At 35.1% G+C, this 18,489-nt stretch overlaps 1 protein-coding gene across 1 annotated transcript; it reads left to right on the top strand.

Annotated features, from left to right (window-relative positions):
* Window positions 1-12,197: 12,197 nt before the first annotated feature.
* Window positions 12,198-14,483, top strand: LOC131174514 (uncharacterized). The gene is made up of 2 exons (XM_058138081.1): window positions 12,198-12,734; window positions 13,658-14,483. The coding sequence occupies exons 1-2, from the start codon at window positions 12,707-12,709 to the stop codon at window positions 14,263-14,265; spliced, it is 636 nt and encodes a 211-aa protein (XP_057994064.1). The 5' UTR covers window positions 12,198-12,706; the 3' UTR covers window positions 14,266-14,483.
* Window positions 14,484-18,489: the final 4,006 nt, after the last annotated feature.

Below are 18,489 nucleotides of genomic sequence, written 5' to 3'. Positions count from 1 at the left end.
CTTTGTTCTTGTATGAACTTTATTTATCACTCTTACAAAGTTTGTTCTCTTATAAGTTTAATTGAAATTCAAGGGTATTTCTTCTTGAAAGAAATATTCTTGCATTTATTTTTTAATTCTCTTCACATTAGATATTGAGGGTTGGGAAGGAGTGGAACATCACTTGAGGCTTGATTCGAGGGACGGTCCAATAGCCCCCACAACAAGAGTGGAGGTTCCTTTGAAAGTTATCAAGGGAGCTTGTATCACAACTTATTCAATTACCTTTGATTTTTTTTTTTTACTTAGTTTAATACACATACCTACAATTTAGTCAATTTATTTCCGTTAAACCCATTTTATTTAAAATATAACCATTTTTTTATAAGGGTAAATTAGTTTTTAGTTTATAAAGTATGTTAAAATTAATACATATATCTTTCAAATTTTAAAAGTCAATGATTTTATGCTTAGATTTTAAATCTGTTTGATTCAAAGTACTCCATCCATATTTTTATTGATTTATTGTTAATTATTTATGATATGATTAAAATATTTTTCAAAATAAGTTACTTTTTTCCTTCTTAAATTATGTTAAAATTAACATATATATTCCTCTTCTTCACCCACACAAACCTACATACACACATACTCACACTGCACCTCAACCATCATTCTTCTTCCCCCTATTTTCTCAAAAAGCCAATCCATTCCCTTGTGAACAATGGTAATGAGTGGTCCAGTCAGCTTCATAGGTGCCAGTGAGGTAATTTGCAGTGTTGGCAGGCTCATGTGGTGTGAGAATGGTGAGATCCAATCTAGTCGAGTTTACATATCACAATTCAACCCACTAGATTCTTTTCCTTTCGACAGCTATTCACTGCAAGACCTCGGGAGTGGATTTTCATCTCGCAACAGGTCCTGGCTCGTTGGACATCGGGAGTGGCTAGATCAAGGCTGAGCACCTTCAATTCCTAGCCTCTCTCTCCCCTTGCGATTCTGACCTGACAAAATCATGAATGAAAGAACCTTTGAGTTTGACAGATTCAAAGCCTTGCCATTTAAAAATCGGGGAACAAGCCTTAATTTTGACATATCTTAAGGAATAAAAAGTAATTTATCCTTATTATTATTATTAATTTTAAAATAATGTGAGGGTATTTTAGAGATTTGAAATATTTCTCACTCCTTTAACCACCTGTTGACCTACCAGAATCATGGATCGAAGGACCTTTAAATTAGACGGATTTAAAATTTAAGGATGAAAAGATTTGACTTTTAATAATTCAAGAGTATATGTGTTAATTACGACATACCTCAAGAATTAAAAAGTTATTTACTTTTTATAATAATAATTTTTTAATCTTAAAAGATGAGTTTGCAAATTCATATTGTAAAATAAAAATAAATAAATAAAAAGAAATTACTATTATTTGGATAAACAAAATACTGAAAATTGAGAAGTAAATTTTAAAAAATTGAACGTGTGTGAATACAATATTTATCCATATATTTTTTATTAAAATAATCTTATATAGGTTAATTGTACAAAAAATGCTAAACATTTATATCAAATGACGATTGTATATAAAATTTCTAATTTTGTGTTAAATATCTAAATATTTAAAATTTGTCATAATTGTATCCAAAAAAGGGGTAAAATTGAATTTAAGAAGTTAATGATAAATTAAAATATAACACCTAAAGTTTTATTTGATTAACATGTAAAAGTTTTAAATATAGCAATGATTTAACATAAAGATTTGACATTTTTTCATCAATTAATTAAACTTTATATTTAAAAAGAAAATCTATTTTATATTTATTTTTAAACAAAATTTTATACTAAAATTTTTTTATTGATTAAAATTGATATAATTATCTTTTAAATCAAGTTAAACAAATTTAAGTATCCAAATCTAAAATATAAAAATAAATTTATACTTTTTACAAAGCAATTTTGAAAAGAATATATCCCACGTAAATTGTAGTATCCATTAAATAAAATGTGTATTTTACATATAATTTACTCCAATTAATGTGTGTGTTTTATTTAATAGATGTTAAAATTTATAATAAATTGGGTTTGAATATAAATTTTTTAACTAAATTTTTTAAAAAATCCATTAATGAGTTCGAATTTTAATTGAAGAAAAATGAAAAAAAAAAAAAGAACTCAATGCAATAATATGCATGATTCTATAATTCAATTTTTTTCACAAAGAAAAAAAAAAGAAAAAAATAATTCTATGAAAAATTTGTGAAGAACTTGTATATTTTACTTTTTCATTTTCACAAGATTTCTAATGTATAGAACTCATATAAATTATATAAAATTTATATGTCTTAATATCATATATCATATATTTTAATCCACATAATAAATCAAGTCTACATATGAATTTTTTTTTCTATTATTAATCACTACTTCTTTGAAAACTCATCAATGAGTTTGTGTTCTAATTCAAGGGAAAAATAAAAAAAGTCAATGCAATAATATACATATTTTTACAATCCTAATCTTTCTTCATAAGGAAAAAAAAAAGAAATAGAAAAAAATCAGTGAAAAAAAATATATATTTAAGCCCAATTTATCATATATTATAGTATCCATTAAATAAAATACATACGTTAATTAGAGTAAACTATATATAAAATAAATATTTTATTTAATGGATACTACAATTGATACATTCTTTTTCAATTATATATTTTTTTCAAAATTCTTTGTAAAAGGTATGAATTTATTTTTACGTTTTATATTTGGATATATAAATTTATTTGGCTCGACTCAAAAGATAATTATATTAATTTTAATTAATAAAAATAGTTTTTAGTATAAAATTTTATTTAAAAAGAAATATAAAATATATTTTTATTTTTAAATATAAAGTTTAATCAATTGACCAAAAATGCTAAATATTTACATTAAATCACGATTATATTCAAAACTTTTACGTGTTAATCAAATAAAACTTCAAGTGCTATATTGTAATTTACTGTTAACTTTTCAAATTCAATTTTATCGCTTTGGATTCAATTGTAACAAATCTTAAAGGTTCGGATATTTCATACAAAATTAAAAGTTTTTCATATAATTGTGATTTGACATAAAAGTTTGGTATTTTTTTTTATCAAATTAGCCTTTTACATATAGGATGCACTAATATATTAGACATTTTGAATTGCATAATCAACTTTTTTTTTTAAAAAAAATAATAAGTTTAAATAAGCTCCTCAAATTTTTTTTTATCAAAGTCTAAATAAGCTCAATTTAATATTTTTTTCACTTTATAAATTCAGAACTTTGCATTTAAGTTCAAATTAGTCCTCACATAGTAAAATATTTTTCAATGATAAAATATTATTTTATCTAATTTTAATATTATTATTAAATTTAATTTAAAAAATGAAAAGTTAATACCTTTAAGAACATGAACACCAAATTTGAATATAAATGCAATTCGAACAAATTAGATCAGCAAAAACTCTCTCCTAGTTCCCTCACATCTTCGTCCCCCACAACTTCATCCCTTCCCCAAAAACATAGAACCCTTTTCTTCCCTCATCACCCCTCTTTTGAGTTTTGAAACTCATATGCATCGCCCCAGAAAAGACACCTAACCCAGACTAGCTCTACCCATCTCGAGTTTCGGCTCACTAGATTTGCATATTGAATTCATGATGAAATCTAACCTCATAGATTTACAATAGAAAGAAAGAGTGATAGTGAGAGAAACAAGAGAACAGAAAACCAAGATAGCAATGAGGTGCAGGGTCAGAGTTGAAAAATGCAGTGATGGTGCATATATTCTTGAATGTGGTGAATTGATTCACCCAACTTTATAATTTTTTTTTTTAGAAAAAACCTAGTATTCAAAGTTCACTGACTCGACTAATCCATATTTGCATTAGGCAGGCTCACAAAAGGGGGTAAAGCACTCCCTCTTAAGTTTTAAAGATGCTTCATACTCAGGCTCGAACTGTGACTACTGATTGAGGGAGAAGGGACCTTTGCCATCCCATCTCAATCCTTAGAGGTAATAATTTTTTTTAAATATAAATATAATATAGAAAATATTTTTAATAATTTTTAAAAAATTCATTAAAATTAATAAATAATTTATTTCTTGAATTAATATATATAAAAAGAGTTCAACTAATTTTATAAATTATTTTTTGAAAAAAACTATATAATTTATTAATATAATTTAATATTGTTAATATTTTAATATACAAATTTAAGATAAATATAAAAATATTTTAAATTTAAATTTTATAAGTAGCATAAATAAGAAGAAAAATACTTTTATTTTGCAATCATTATTATAATATTTTTAATGTATGATGAGCATTATGAGGGCAACATGGTTGAACCACTTCCCATGTTCAATGGGGCAATTATAAGAGCTAGGGCCAAGGCATTGCAAGGATTAATTCAAGTACATATTGATCAAGGACAGCAGTCTTGTATGCAAGGAATTCAAGTGGAGCACAAGTGGGCATGTTAATGCAATTCGGCTTTCAAATGGAGACTAACACAAGGGAGCTAAACCATGGTCCGGCAAGGTGCACCAAGCCGAACCATGGTTGGTCAATGGTGCACACTTAGGTTAGCCACCTCTCTTCCATCCAAAAGGGTCCCATTTCTGCCTACTCACTAACCCTGCACTTTACAAGCCATAGTAGGAGAGCCTTTTGTCCAGACATAAGTGGTAAAAGTAACATTTCTATATTTTGCCAAAGACAAAGAAGACTTTTGGCTGGCAGAATTCAAAATCCAAATTTGTAACTTTGTTTTTACCTAATTTAGGGTGAATGTGTATTCACCAATACTTGGAAAAACCATTGGTTAAAAGCCCCAAGTGTTGGCAGAACCATTAGTCAACCTTTATAAGGCTTCTTCTTCTTCTTTTGTAGTTCATTTTTTTGCCATTGTAGAAGCTTGTCCGCTCTAGGAACTTCTTTAAAAGAGTTTGTATATGTTCTTCCTAAGTTTCACTGAGAACTTAGATTCAATATAAGTTAATCAATTATATTGTCTTATTTTGATATCCAGTGTAATCTGGCACAAGTTGCCATTTTGCATTTGATCCTTGACTTCCTTTCTACTAATCAAAGTGGTTATTTATCACATATTGGTGTTTATGTCATCTTGTTAGTGAAAGAGTTATGTATGTTGTGTTTGATACTTATTTTTGAGCTTTCCATGGGAAAACATTTCTAGCACTTTGTATGCATGATTTCAGCCTAGACATGGAGGGTGTATCATTTGGTATCAGAGGTCTTGACCTTCAAAACGGAGTAAGTTTTCATCTTTGTTGTGTTTTCCATCTTTTTCTTCTTGTTACTCTTGGGTTCTTTTTCTTCCTTGTTGCATTGGTTTCAGCCAAGCTGAAGTCATTGTGTTCTTCTTTGGTTTTAAAGTTTGTTCTTTTATGTTGATCTGAACCTTTGGGTTTCCTTTAAAAAAAAAAAAAATCTTTTTCTTACCTTATCACATTTTCCTTAGTTTTGTTTATTTGTGTTATTGCTCTTCCTTACTACCTTTCTTTAACCTATTAGGCATCTTGTGTTATCTTGAATGTATGTGTGCTAGGAGTTGTCTAATGTTTTAAAGAGTTGAAATCTACCTTGGTTAGTCCTATAAGTGAAATTGGCAAATTTGGCCTAATAGAAGGTTTAGGAGTGATTTTTGGAAACCTTAGCAAACCCACCCAAAAATTTATGAAACTTGTCTAAGCCAACTAGACAGTGTCTACATAAAATTTCAGGTTGAAATTCCCTTGTTTGTGTAGAGTACCAAAATTTGGCTATAAACCAAACTTTTATTAGTTCACATAGCAAACTTACCCAAAAATTTCTAAAATTGTATAGACTATCTAGAAAGTGTATTAGGAGTTCTGATACAAGATTTCAAGTTAAAATTCAACCATTTGCCCATAGAATTAAGTTTGGGTATCAGACTATAGGTCACACTATTTCCTATAGCAAACCAACCTAGATTGAGCTAAAATTTTATGAGACATCTAATTACAATGTGGGGAAGTTGGTTATAAATTTTGGTGAAGAAGTTCTATCATTTGCTTATATAACCAAAGCCACAACTAACACCACAAGTTGTGATTCAAGTTGTGAAATCTATTGTTTGGGATTTTTGAGCGTGTTCTTTTTTCCTCCAAATTTAATCTTTGTTTTCATCTCATTAGAGTCCTTTTAAATTAATTCTTCAAAATTAAGTCATTTGCTTGTCATATCATCAATTTTGGTGTTTGCTTTTTTTTTTTTTTCCTTCTAATGTCACAATATATGTTCTAATTTTTGTTTTGTTCCATCTTGTTTGCGTGGATATCAATCTTGGACATTGTTTTGTGATTTTTTTGTGTGGATATACTTGAGCTCCAAGGGAACCTTGGATTGAGTATATTGAGAGAAAAAAAGGCTTGAGTGTGGTAAGCATGGCAAGAGGGTAAAAGCTAATTATGCTAAAAACGAGTGGAGTGAACCTTCTTAAGAGTAAACACATAAGGGAGTGAAGTGAGGAATTTTTATTACTAACTTTGTTTATTTGCAGCTCTAGCCATGTCACAAGAGAGGGATGAAGTAGAGAGTAGTAGAAGGAGAAATGAAGGGAGGAATGAGGAAGTTGATAATCCATTGAGGGGGCAAGCAATAGAGCAACAATTTGAAAGGATGTTTGCCATGATGAGGGGTGTAAGGGACAAGTTAGAAAGGCATAATGATCAATTGGAGGAATTGGGAAGAGAAAGAGGAATTGAGAAGAGGCTGAATGATGTGACGTAAGGTAGGAGAGAGAATTTGGGAATTCACATTGGGGAAGATAGGAGAGATAGGAGGGAACATGAAAGGTTAGAACATTATGAACATGATTGGGGAGATGATCAGTATGAGGATGATGATTATGATGACCATGCCTGATGAGGAACGGGTTGCACCAATTCCACACCAAGGGCCAATAACTAGAGCAATGGCTAAGAAGCTTCAAGGCTTGGTGCATAAGCACATTACCAAGTCCAACCTCTTGCAAGTATTCGGTTTGGACTTGGAAGAGGGAAGCCAACCTTGCTGTACATTCCTTTGCATATTTGAGGAGCCAAGAGACCAAGTGGCATCCGTCCAAGTTGGCATACATGTGGCAGCCACCTCAGCAAGTCCATCCTAGTTGGCATCCAATGTGGCATCCAGGTGGAGTGCCTAGGTGGCAGCACAATTGGCAGCCCATCTCCACCAACTTTTTGAAGATGCTTTTGTCCATTTTGCAAAGATTGGAAGCCATAACTTTGTCCAAGAGCTCCAGCCATGCTTCAACTATTTATAGGAAAAGCAAAGTTACTACTTTCAGCTTCAAGACAAAACATCTCTTTTCAGATTGTCTCTCATTTGTAGGCTACCAAATCTGACCTTTCTATTAATGTTTGAACTTTGTATCTATTTTTGGGAGAGATTGGTGTATTAACCAAGACTTGCACATGTCCCATGGTTGTTGAAATGTCTTGGCAGAATACACCAACCCATATTAGCCTTCTTTTGTTTCATTTTGGGAACAGAATTCATATGGTAATTTTTTGAGCAAAATTGCTGGTGCTTTGCTTCAAAGTTCTTCTTAGAACTCTCTCTATTTTTCTTAGCAAATTCTTGCCTTGATTTGTTAAGTTTTATTATATGTTCAAGGTTGTTCATCAGCATAGGTGAATTGGTCCTGTTCTTGGCTGTCTTTCTTGGGAATTATATTTTCAGTTCTCCATCTTCAAGGTGAAGGGTTGAAGGTTCAAGGGAGTTTCTTGGCTTATTTTGAAGACGGTCCTTTGGTCTTTCTTCTTAGTGGAATCAGCTACTAAGGGTAGAAACCGTATCATGTGGTATCAGAGCTTAGGCTCTCTTCAATACAGGTTGGTCATCCATTTTGTTGTGTTCTTGTTTTTCCTTTCTCCTTTTTTTTTCTTCCTTGTTTTTCAGCCTTGAAGGTTTTTCAAGTCCTTGTGTTTTCTGGTGTTTTTAAGAAAATCTGAACATATGCTGGGCTTAGTAGTGAGTTAACACTCAATACTACTAATCTTAGGGTATATTAGAGTCTTTCTTGCATCTGTCCTTGTTTCCCTAGTTTTGTCACATTTGTGTTATTTCTACCTTAAACCTTTTCTTTACAACCTGGTTATTTGCATCTTTATGGCTTGTGAAGTGTGTTGTTAAAGTGTTTAGTGCTGGATGTGTTGAGTGTATCTGTTGTGTGGTTACATGATATATTAAAAAAAAAAGAACAAAAAGAAAGAAAAAAAAAGGGTTAAAAAAAAGGGTGCTAAAGTGTATGTTTGAGAGCTGGAATATTATAAGTTCAACATTTCTATTTGGTGGCTGTTTTGGGAGAGGTATAACCAAACCAACCCAGAAAATTCTAAAACTTCATAGGGGTGCTTTGTAGACGAAATTAAGCCTAGAAATCAAATTTGGTGTAAAAATTCTACCGTTTACTTGGTGAACCAAATTTAGCACCTATTAGGCCAATTTGGAGTCCAAAACTTCAAGGTGCTTTCTGGAACCTCTAAACTTGATTTTCCCTACTAAAACTATGTCTTGTTGCTGCTCTTAAAACAGTTTTACAAAAATAGCAAGCTAATTTCGACTCCTATTTCACTTCATTGCTCTAGAGCTTGGTGTCTTAATTTCTTCCTTCAAGTGTCATAACAAACACTTATTCCACACGTTTTGCTTGAGTTTATGCTTGAACATATATTAAAACTTGATTTAAACTTTCTGGAATTGCATTAGTTCTAACAAGAACTTGGTAAGCAAGCTTGAGTGGAAAAAGGCATTGAGTGGCAAGAACTCCAAGAGGGTAAAAGCCTATAAATTGAGTACAAACACTTAAGTGACCAAAATTGAGTGAAATTGTGAGGTTGTTTTCTATTTTACTAACTTTTTTGTGCAGGTGTTAAAAATATCACAAGAACAAACTAGTGGACTTAATATGGATAATCCTTTTTAGCAACAAGCACTTGTTCAACCTTTGGAAAGAATTGGTAGACAATTGAGCAACTTAGTTGACTGAATTGAAAGAATTGAGCAGAATAGTGTGAATGGTAGACAAAACACAAATGAAGGGTAGAATAGGGCTAGGGGATCTAGAGTGAACAATGCACCACCTACAGATGATTGGGGGGATGAAAATGATGATGATTCTGATGAAGAGGATGACCAGCACTCTGCTGCACATGATGACCACCATAGACCGTGAGGGATGAGAGGTAACAAGGGTGGAAGAGGTGGAGGCAGAAACTTGAGAAGAGGTAATATGGAGGAAGCAAGAGGGAGAGGGAGAGTGGATGGTAACATTAGTGGGATCAAAATGAAAATTCCACCATTCCAAGGCAAAGCCAATTCGGATGCATATTTGGAGTGGAAGAGGAAGGTGGATCTCATTTTTTATTGTCACAATTATAGTGAGGAAAAGAAGGTGAAGCTTGCAGTAGTTGAGTTTACAGATTATGCCATAGTTTGGTGGGATCAATTGCTCACTAAAAGAAGGAGAAATGGGATGAGGGGTGTTGAAACTTGGGATGAGATGAAGCAAATCATGAGGGATAGATTTGTACCTCAACATTACTATAGGGAGTTGCACCAAAGGTTGTAAGGGCTGGTGCAACGAAACAAAAGTGTAGAAGAATATTTCAAGGAGATGAAGATGGCTATGATAAGAGCTAATGTAGAGGAGGATAGGGAAGCCACTATGGCTAGGTTCCTAAAGGGGCTGAATCTTGATATTGCCAACATAGTGGAGCTACAACACTATGTAGAGCTTGATGACATGTTAAATATGGCAATCAAGATAGAAAAACAAATAAAGAAGAAGAAAGCATTCAAGATGGGTGTAGGTATGAATTCGAGCAACAATGCTCCATGGAAACCGAATTGGAAGAAGGGTGAAACTTATGATTCCAAGGCTGTTTCTAAGGAAAAGAAAGAGGAGACTAGGGGTGGAGAAAAGCCTAGTGTGGCTGAGAAAGGCAAGGGACAGAATACCTCTAGTGGTAGAACTAGGGATATCCACTGTTTTAGGTGCCTAGGGAAGGGACATTATGCATCTCAATGTCCTAACAAGAGGGTGATGGTGATGAGGCAGAATGGGGAGATCGAATCAGAAGATGATGATATCGATGATGATGATGCTAGCGATAGTATGCCTCCTTTGGAGGAAGCTAGTGATATAAAGCATGTCATGGGAGGTAATATTCTGGTGGTTAGGCGTGCACTAAGTGCACAAGCAAAGGAAGAAAAGGGAGATGCAGTACAAAGGGAAAATATTTTCCACACTAGATGCTTGGTGAATGGTAAAACTTGTAGCATGATTGTAGATAGTGGTAGTTGTGTGAATGTTGCCAACACACTCATGGTTGCGAAGCTTGGCATGCGCACCATGAAGCATCCTAGACCATACAAGTTGCAATGGCTGAATGAATATGGGGAAATTAAGGTGAACAAGCAAGTGATGTTGGCTTTTTCTATTGGAAGGTATAAGGATGAGGTGTTGTGTGATGTGGTGCCAATGCATGCTGGACATATTTTGCTAGGGAGACCATGGCAATATGATAGGAAGGTAGTGCATGATGGATTTAGGAATAGGTACTCCTTTGATCATGATGGATGAAGGGTTACTTTAGCAGCATTATCACCCGCACAAGCTTTTGAAGATCAATTAAGGATAAAACAGACCATGAATGATGCGTCCCACATCGGCTCTGCAGGGAGGTCTTGGGTGTTATATATATGAGTTTGCAAACCTCCCTTTATGAGCTAGCTTTTGAGGTGGAGTTAGGCAGGTTCATATCATTTGGTATCAGAGCCTCACTCTGTATGGGTCGGTGGGCCATGTACAAAGGTTCCCTGACGCTATTCGGGAGAGGTCGGGGTGAACGAGTCATGACCCCGGTTACTTCACGAGGATGTTCAGTCTAAAGGGGTCGGGAATGATGCGTCCCACATCGGCTCTGCAGGGAGGTCTTGGGTGTTATATATATGAGTTTGCAAACCTCCCTTTGTGAGCTAGTTTTTGAGGTGGAGTTAGGCAGGTTCATATCAATGAATGAGCAACAACAAAGAGCGGCTGAGCTAAGAGTGCAAAAAGAGAAAGAAAGAAAAGAAAGAGAGGAAAAAGTGAGAGAGAAAAATGAGGAAGAGAGAGAGAAGAGAGGAAATTCAAAAAGAGTGAAACCAAAAGAAAAGGGCTCGGGGCAAAAGGAGAGTTGTGAGAAGAGTGGAGAGAATAAAGTCAGTTTGCTAGCAAAAGCCAAGGATGTGAGGACTGCATATTTTTCTAGTATGCCAATGGCTTTGCTAATTTGTAAGGGAGTTTACACCAATGTTTCTAACCTTGACCCATCCATTCCTAGTTGTGCTTTGCCCTTGTTGCAGGAGTTTGAGGATGTCTTCCCTGAAGAAATACCTAATGGGCTACCACCCATTAGAGGCATAAAGCACCAAATAGATTTTGTGCCTGGAGCTGTAATTCGAAATAGGCTAGCCTATAGAACCAATCCGGAAGAGGCTAAGGAACTTCAAAGACAAGTGGAGGAGCTCCTAGCAAAAGGCCATGTTAGGGAGAGCATGAGCCCATGTGCCGTACCTGTTCTTTTGGTGCCAAAAAAAGATGGGAGCATGCGCATGTGTGTGGATTGTAGAGCAATCAACAAAATCACTGTAAAGTATAGACATCCCATACCTAGACTTGATGATATGCTTGATAAGTTGCATGGTGCATGCATATTTTCTAAAATTGACTTAAAGAGTGGTTATCACCAAATTCGCATGAAATTAGGAGATGAATGGAAAACTGCCTTTAAGACTCAATATGGACTATATGAATGGTTAGTCATGCCATTTGGCTTGACCAATGCACCTAGTACATTTATGAGGCTTATGAACCATGTGTTGCGTGCTTTCCTAGGAAAATTTGTTGTAGTGTATTTTGATGATATCCTAGTATATAGCCAAAATATGAATGATCATTTGCTGCACTTGAGACAAGTCTTTGAGGTGTTGAGAAAAGAGCACTTGTATGCTAATCTTAAGAAATACATTTTCTGTATGGACAAAGTTATTTTCTTAGGATTTGTGGTGAGTGGAAAGGGAATTGAGGTTGATGAGGACAAGGTAAGAGCCATTAGAGAGTGGCCTACACCTAATTCCGTGAGTGATTTGAGGAGCTTCCATGGGTTGGCTAGTTTTTATAGGAGATTTGTAAAGGACTTCAGTACCATAGCCTCACCCTTGAATGAAGTTGTAAAAAAGAATGTGGGATTCAAGTGGGGGGAAGAACAAGAGCATGCATTTAATTCACTCAAGGAGAAATTGTGTTCTGCACCTTTACTTGCTTTACCTGATTTTTCTAAAACTTTTGAGATTGAATGTGATGCCTCTGGAGTGGGTATTGGAGCTGTTTTGAAGCAGGAAAGGAGACCGATTGCCTACTTCAGTGAGAAGCTAAGTGGGGCTACATTGAACTACTCCACTTATGACAAAGATATGTACGCTCTGGTGCGTGCACTTGAGACTTGGCAACACTACTTGTGGCCGAAGGAGTTTATCATTCATAGTGACCATGAGTCACTCAAGTACTTAAAGGGGCAGAACAAGCTCAACAAGTGCCATGCCAAGTGGAGTGAATTCATTGAAGGTTTCCCATATGTGATTCAATACAAGCAAGGCAAAGAGAATGTGGTGGCTGATGCACTTTCAAGGAGGTACACTTTACTTTCCATGCTTGACAATAGACTTTTAGACTTCGAACATGTGAAGGAAATGTATGCTAATGATGATGACTTTGGAAAAGTGTTTGCCTTTTGTGAACATGTTGCATATGATAAATTCTATAGGCATAATGGTTTCTTGTTTAGGGAAAATAAATTATGTATGCCTAAATGCTCAATTAGAGAGTTGCTTGTTAAAGAATCACATGCTGGTGGTTTAATGGGACATTTTGGGGTTGCAAAGACCTTAGAAATTTTAAAGGAACATTTTTATTGGCCGCACATGAAGAGGGATGTAGAGAGAGTGTGTGCTAGATGTGTGACTTGCATGAAGGCAAAGTCCAAAGTATGGCCGCATGGTCTACACATGCCATTGAGTGTTCCTAGTGAACCTTGGGTAGATTTATCCATGGATTTCATTTTGGGTTTACCTAGGACAAAGAAAGGCCATTATAGTATTTTTGTCGTTGTTGATCATTTTTCCAAGATGGCTCATTTCATACCATGTCATAAGACTGACGATGCATCTTACATTGCTTCTTTGTTCTTTAGGGAGATAGTTAGATTGCATGGCATTCCTAGAACAATTGTTAGTGATAGGGATGTGAAATTTCTAAGCCATTTTTGGAAAGTCTTGTGGGGAAAATTAGGAACCAAACTTTGTTTCTCCACCACTTGCCATCCACAAACGGATGGGCAAACAGAAGTTGTCAATAGGACCATGGGCACTCTTCTACGTGTAATGATTAAACAAAACTTGAAAGCTTGGGAGGAGTGCATACCATTCATAGAATTTGCATACAACAGGTCTATGCATTCATCTACTGGTTATTCACCCTTTGAACTTGTATATGGTTTTAACCCACTAACTCCTTTAGATTTGTTGCCTTTGTCTACTAATGAGCTTGCTAGTTTAGATGGCAAAAGGAAAGCTGAAATGGTGAAACAAATGCATCAAAAAGCAAAGCAACAAATGGAGAAAGTGAATGAGAGGAGGGCAGCCCAAGCTAACAAGAGAAGAAAGAAGATGGTGTTCCAACCTGGTGATCTTGTATGGGTTCACTTGAGAAAGGAGAGGTTTCCTACACAAAGGAAATCAAAACTTCAGCCTAGGAGTGATGGACCTTTTGAAGTGCTAGAGAGAATTAATGACAATGCATACAAGATAAACCTTCCAGGTGAGTATGGTGTAAGTGTTACATTTAATGTGACTGATCTTGCTCCTTTCTATGCAGATGATGACAATTCGAGGACGAATTCTTTTGAAGAGGGAGAGGATGATGAGGAACCGGTTGCACCAATTCCACACCAAGGGCCAATAACTAGAGTAATGGCTAAAAAGCTTCAAGGCTTGGTGCATAAGCACATCACCAAGTCCAACCTCTTGCAAGTATTCGGTTTGGACTTGGAAGAGGGAAGCCAACCTTGCTGTACATTCCTTTGCATATTTGAGGAGCCAAGAGACCAAGTGGCATCCGTCCAAGTTGGCATACATGTGGCAGCCACCTCAGCAAGTCCATCCTAGTTGGCATCCAATGTGGCATCCAGGTGGAGTGCCTAGGTGGCAGCACAATTGGCAGCCCATCTCCACCAACTTTTTGAAGATGCTTTTGTCCATTTTGCAAAGATTGGAAGCCATAACTTTGTCCAAGAGCTCCAGCCATGCTTCAACTATTTATAGGAAAAGCAAAGTTACTACTTTCAGCTTCAAGACAAAACATCTCTTTTCAGATTGTCTCTCATTTGTAGGCTGCCAAATCTGACCTTTCTATTAATGTTTGAACTTTGTATCTATTTTTGGGAGAGATTGGTGTATTAACCAAGACTTTCACATGTCCCATGGTTGTTGAAATGTCTTGGCAGAATACACCAACCCATATTAGCCTTCTTTTGTTTCATTTTGGGAACAGAATTCATATGGTAATTTTTTGAGCAAAATTGATGGAGCTTTGCTTTAAAGTTCTTCTTAGAACTCTCTCTATTTTTCTTAGCAAATTCTTGCCTTGATTTGTTAAGTTTTATTATATGTTTAAGGTTGTTCATCAGCATAGGTGAATTGGTCTTGTTCTTGGCTGTCTTTCTTGGGAATTATATTTTCAATTCTCCATCTTCAAGGTGAAGGGTTGAAGGTTCAAGGGAGTTTCTTGGCTTGTTTTGAAGACGGTCCTTTGGTCTTTCTTCTTAGTGGAATCAGCTACTAAGGGTAGAAACCGTATCAATGCCTCTCATGCAAGTGGGAGAGGATTTCGACCACCACCTCTGAGAGGAAGAGGAATGAGAGGTAGAAGAGATGGTAGATTTCCTATGAGAGAGTAATTGGGGAGAGATGACTTTGGGGAGAGAGATGGTTATGGTTATGGAAGAGAGAGGGAGAGAGTTGATAGAACATAAGAAGCATCAAGATGAAGATAACACCATTCTCTGGCAAGAATGATCCAGATGTATATTTGGAAAGGGAAAGGCAAGTAGAATTGATTTTTTAGCGCTTTCACTATTTAGAGGAAAAGAAGGTGAAGTTGGCAGCAGTTGAATTTAAAGAATACATTATTGTGTGGTGGGACCAATTATAATCTAGGAGGAGGAGAATAGGGGCCAAATGGTACAAACTTGGGAGAAGATGAAGAATTTATTGAGAGATAGATTTGTGCCTTCACACTACTATAGGGAGCTTCACCAAAGATTGCGAAGGTTAGTTCAACAGTGATATGCCACATAATGAAATGACATATGAGGGCCCATTGACCAGGTCCAAAATTAAGCTCATTACTTTGCTTGCTTGTATTTAGAATTAAAGAAGTTGGGCTAGACTTGGTAAGTCCATGGAGCATGTGAGATGAGCGCATACTAAAATATTTGGGCTTAAGTTAAAATAAAGATAATGGACTGATATGAAGAAAACAAGCCCATATGTGTGTAAAAGGCCCCTATTTGCTATTTGGAATTGACCAAGTCAAAGAAATCAGAAGGAGATTGAAATATCTTTCAAATAAAGAAGGAAATAAGGTTGAAAAGTCACTGAATCTGCTCAAAATCATGCATTACTTTATAGGCAGATTTCTGAAGTGTTTTTTTTTTTCAAAAATTCAATATTATTTCTTATTTAGAAGATTATTCAAACTTTCTATTTAGTAACCTCGCTTGTAATAAGCCTATATAAAGGCCAACTCTTGTAAGCTCAAAGCATTTCTGAATTTTTAATCATAATAGTAAGTGCTACTTTTTCTTTCTTATCAAATATTATTTATTTGTGGCAAAGTTTTGACTTATCACAAGATTTTCTTGTGTGGCATCTTCATTAGGATTGTATTCTTTGTGGCAAGATTACTCTTATCAAAGTTTACATTCCTTAGTTATCCTCTAAATTTGTCTTTTATTACTGTTGCTTCTTAATTCATAAAATACCAAAAAGAAATCCTTTCTGTTTTTTTTTGGAAGTTGATTTGGGTGTTATATTGCTTAATTTTTACTTATTCTTATTCCTCGATTCCTTCTAGCATAAATTCTTATCTTTCATAACTAATTAATTTCATTCTCTCCTTCACAAAGCACATCAGTTTGGTATCAGAGCCTTGGTTAAGAAGCACTTTGAAGCCTTTGGATTGCAAACAAGTGAGGGAGTGAACCAACCTATCCTTTAACCGAGTGAAACACTTAGTGAGTTTGATTGTGATTGCAATATGTCTGATGAAAGAGAGGTGCCTCCACCAGTTCTAAGAGGTCTCACATTAGATCAGGCACATATGCTGAGACTTGAAAGATAGCAAAATGCAATGCAAGAACAAATTGCTCAGATCACACAAGCTTTGTCAAGACTAGTTACACTCCAACCACAAAGAGAGCATAATCGTATTAGGCAACAAGGGCGTGGTAATGATGATGATGATGAACCTGGAGTTGAAGAAGGTGCTTTATGATCAGCACCTGCCTAGGAGTCCACATGGCCAAAGAGACAACATTAAGATGAAGATTCCAACCTTTCGAGATATCGGCTCACCTGAAAGAATACCTAGAATGGGTATAAAGAGTTGACAAAATCTTTGAGTATTAGAAGTACAACAAAGCAAAGAAGTGCAAACTTGCTGCCATTGAGTTTGTTGATTATACAAACTTATAGTGGGAGAACATAAATGCTCAAAGATGTAGGGATGGCCTTGATGATGTACAAACTTGGCGTGAGATGAAAAGAATCATGGAGAAGTGATTTGTGCTCATATCACAAACAAGGGTTGTATATCAAACTCTAAAGTTTACGCTAAGGTGAAATGTGTATGGAATACTATGTTAAAGAATTTGAGATGCTGATGTTGAGATGTGATGTGAGGGAACCACAAGAACAAACCACTGCCCATTTACTTAGTGGTTTGAATTATGAAATTGCTAATACTATTGAATTGCAACCATATGTGTTTTTGCAGGATGTGATCAAACTTGCCATTAAGGTTGAAAGGCAAAGAATGAAAGTGGATACAACGGCACTACTACCAAAATATTCACAAAACCTTCTAACACTAGCACCCCACTTACTAGTGATAAAGGTGGCATGAAGAAGTATAATAAAAGGGAGAGATCTACCAAAGCACCAGTTAGCGTGAGCAAGGGCAAGGAGAAGGAAGTAGATCTAGCCCCTCTCAAAAGAAGTAGAGACATAAAATGCTTCAAGCGCCTTGGCCATGGACAGATTGCTTCAGAATATCCCAATAAGAAAGTAATGGTGTTGAGGGAAGCCCAATGGGTGATGGCATTAGGAAGCGTGGTTAGGGCCTTAGAGGATGGATTTCAAAAATTTTATCTAGGGTTTCATGCATACATACAAGTGTATTATGATCCTAGCCTTTCTCTAATGCCCTAAAGCATGTCAAAACACTCTTTTAACATGCATTTGTGATTCATTTTCCATTAAGAGTTGAGGTTTAACAATTAAACCTAGCAAACCCTAACTAAAAGAGGGTTTAAAGACAACTAACTTGAAGGGGCGCAGAATCTAACTTTTTGCTCCCTTTAGTAGTCTCCAAGAGCACCACTTGTTGCTCCTCTAGCTTGCCCACCACAAGCTTCCACCAAGATTACCTCAGGCAGCCCAAGTCCTCTCTTTGATGCTTGCCAACCACTAACAATTAGGGTATTTGCATTAGGTGATTTCTATGGATGTATTTGAATTAGAAATCTTTTCTAGTGTCTTTGATTCAAGAAAGAAACAAGCTTTCTTTCTATCATCAATGGAGGAAAAACACAAGAAGGAGAGAGAGAGAGAGAGGTTATCGTCCAAGGTAGAAGAAGAAGAAGAAGATTCAACTCACTTGGTCCTCTTCTTATCTTGTATTTAATACAAGACACAAAATATTAATGGAGTGCTACATGTCAAGCTCTAATTTAATCTAGCTTTTTATGTGTTTTAATCTCATAATGACACTTGTCAAGACAAGATTAAATCATCAACAATCATGTTCCATCACATGGAAGACAAATGGCATACATCCATGAGTGACACGTGTCACCATCTCATTGTGCCACGTGTCATCTTATAAAATTACCGTCTTGCCCTTATAATGAATTTTGAATTCTCAATCCAAAATTGTAATTTCTACCTCAAATTAATTTATATCACATATAAATTAATTAATTAATTAATCTCCATTAATTAATCTTACAATTGAATTCATTTTTAAACTCTTTAAATATAAATTCAACTTTCATCATACATCCAATATTCAAGATTTGATTTCAAGTCATGCTAGGGACTTTGCAATCT

The sequence above is a fragment of the Hevea brasiliensis genome, chromosome 16 (assembly GCF_030052815.1).
Source record: "Hevea brasiliensis isolate MT/VB/25A 57/8 chromosome 16, ASM3005281v1, whole genome shotgun sequence".
Lineage (NCBI taxonomy): Eukaryota > Viridiplantae > Streptophyta > Magnoliopsida > Malpighiales > Euphorbiaceae > Hevea > Hevea brasiliensis.
Note: the sequence above shows the minus strand (reverse complement) of the source record. Positions and strands in the feature narration are given on the sequence as shown.